General features: G+C 36.6%; 2 protein-coding genes across 2 annotated transcripts in view; both read right to left on the bottom strand.

Moving 5' to 3' along the window:
* HELRODRAFT_184540 (hypothetical protein) overlaps positions 1-234 on the bottom strand; it is a gene marked incomplete at both ends in the record, with an annotated part of 3,652 nt that extends 3,418 nt beyond the window's left edge. Inside the window, one exon of the mRNA XM_009033415.1 lies at positions 57-234. Within this exon, the coding sequence (XP_009031663.1) occupies positions 57-234 (178 nt within the window). The remainder of the gene's footprint in view (positions 1-56) is intronic.
* Positions 235-483: 249 nt separating this feature from the next.
* Positions 484-930, bottom strand: HELRODRAFT_184539 (hypothetical protein; the record flags this gene model as incomplete). The annotated part of the gene is made up of 1 exon (XM_009033414.1): positions 484-930. The coding sequence occupies one exon, from the start codon at positions 928-930 to the stop codon at positions 484-486; it is 447 nt and encodes a 148-aa protein (XP_009031662.1).
* Between the last annotated feature and the right edge of the window lie 18 nt (positions 931-948).

Genomic DNA, 948 nt, shown 5'->3' with positions numbered 1-948 from the left:
TCTGCAGCTGACAACGTGTGCGTCTCCATCTTTCGATTCAGTGCACCTTTGTTCACATCTTCCGTTCAAGACACCGCAACTAACTTCATATACTTCCAACAGTGAAGGAAAGAATCCATCGTAGCCAAACTTTTCATCCGACGGGTGCAAAATGACATATCTTGAACGGAGTGCAAAATCTTCACAAATAATATTCACGGGGTTTCCTGCTTGTTTGGCTTTCCGTAGCTGCATGTCTTAGAACTCTCTACATTAAATTTACTCTTAACGAAAATATTTTCAGTGAGCCTAGCAACAAATCTATTTTGATGAATGCAATCGTCTTCATTTTGGCATAACCCCCTTTAAACTCTTAAATATCCAACGGAACAGACAGAATAATATTGAAACATATATTACAAAACTTCTAAACGTTATTAACTGGTTGATTAGTTGGTTTTGTTGATGGGTTTTGATTGGACATCTTTTTTTCTATACATAGAGTTATATTGCTTCACTACTATTTACGCTCAAACTGTTTCTTGATGATCTAACTTCACCGTCGCTTGAAATCGTTGAGCTTCTACCTGACGTTTTGCTTGTTCTTTTTGATATCACACGTTTAAATTTCAGTTCTCTAACTAAAAGAGCTAGCATGAAGAGGAAGGCGATGGTGGTCACACCTGACGTGATGACCAAATATATGTTGTAAGAATCGTGAAGCTGCGTTTGCAATGTTATGATGTTTGTGGGTTCGTCGGAAGGCTTGATGATGACGATGGTTTCTAAAGTCTCAGTAGAATTTGTATCATAAATGTCATGTTTGGTAGCTTTGGAAGTTTTTAAAGTCTCACTAGAATTTGTATCATAAATTTCATGTTTGGTAGCTTTGGAAGTTGTTGTAATGAGGTTTAAAGTTCCAATAACTTTATTGCCAAAATCATCTTGCATGTCACAGTCATCAAATAT

The sequence above is a fragment of the Helobdella robusta genome (assembly GCF_000326865.2).
Source record: "Helobdella robusta unplaced genomic scaffold HELROscaffold_905, whole genome shotgun sequence".
NCBI lineage: Eukaryota > Metazoa > Annelida > Clitellata > Rhynchobdellida > Glossiphoniidae > Helobdella > Helobdella robusta.
The sequence above is the reverse complement of the archived record's forward strand: the minus strand, read 5'-3'. Positions and strand labels throughout refer to the sequence as shown.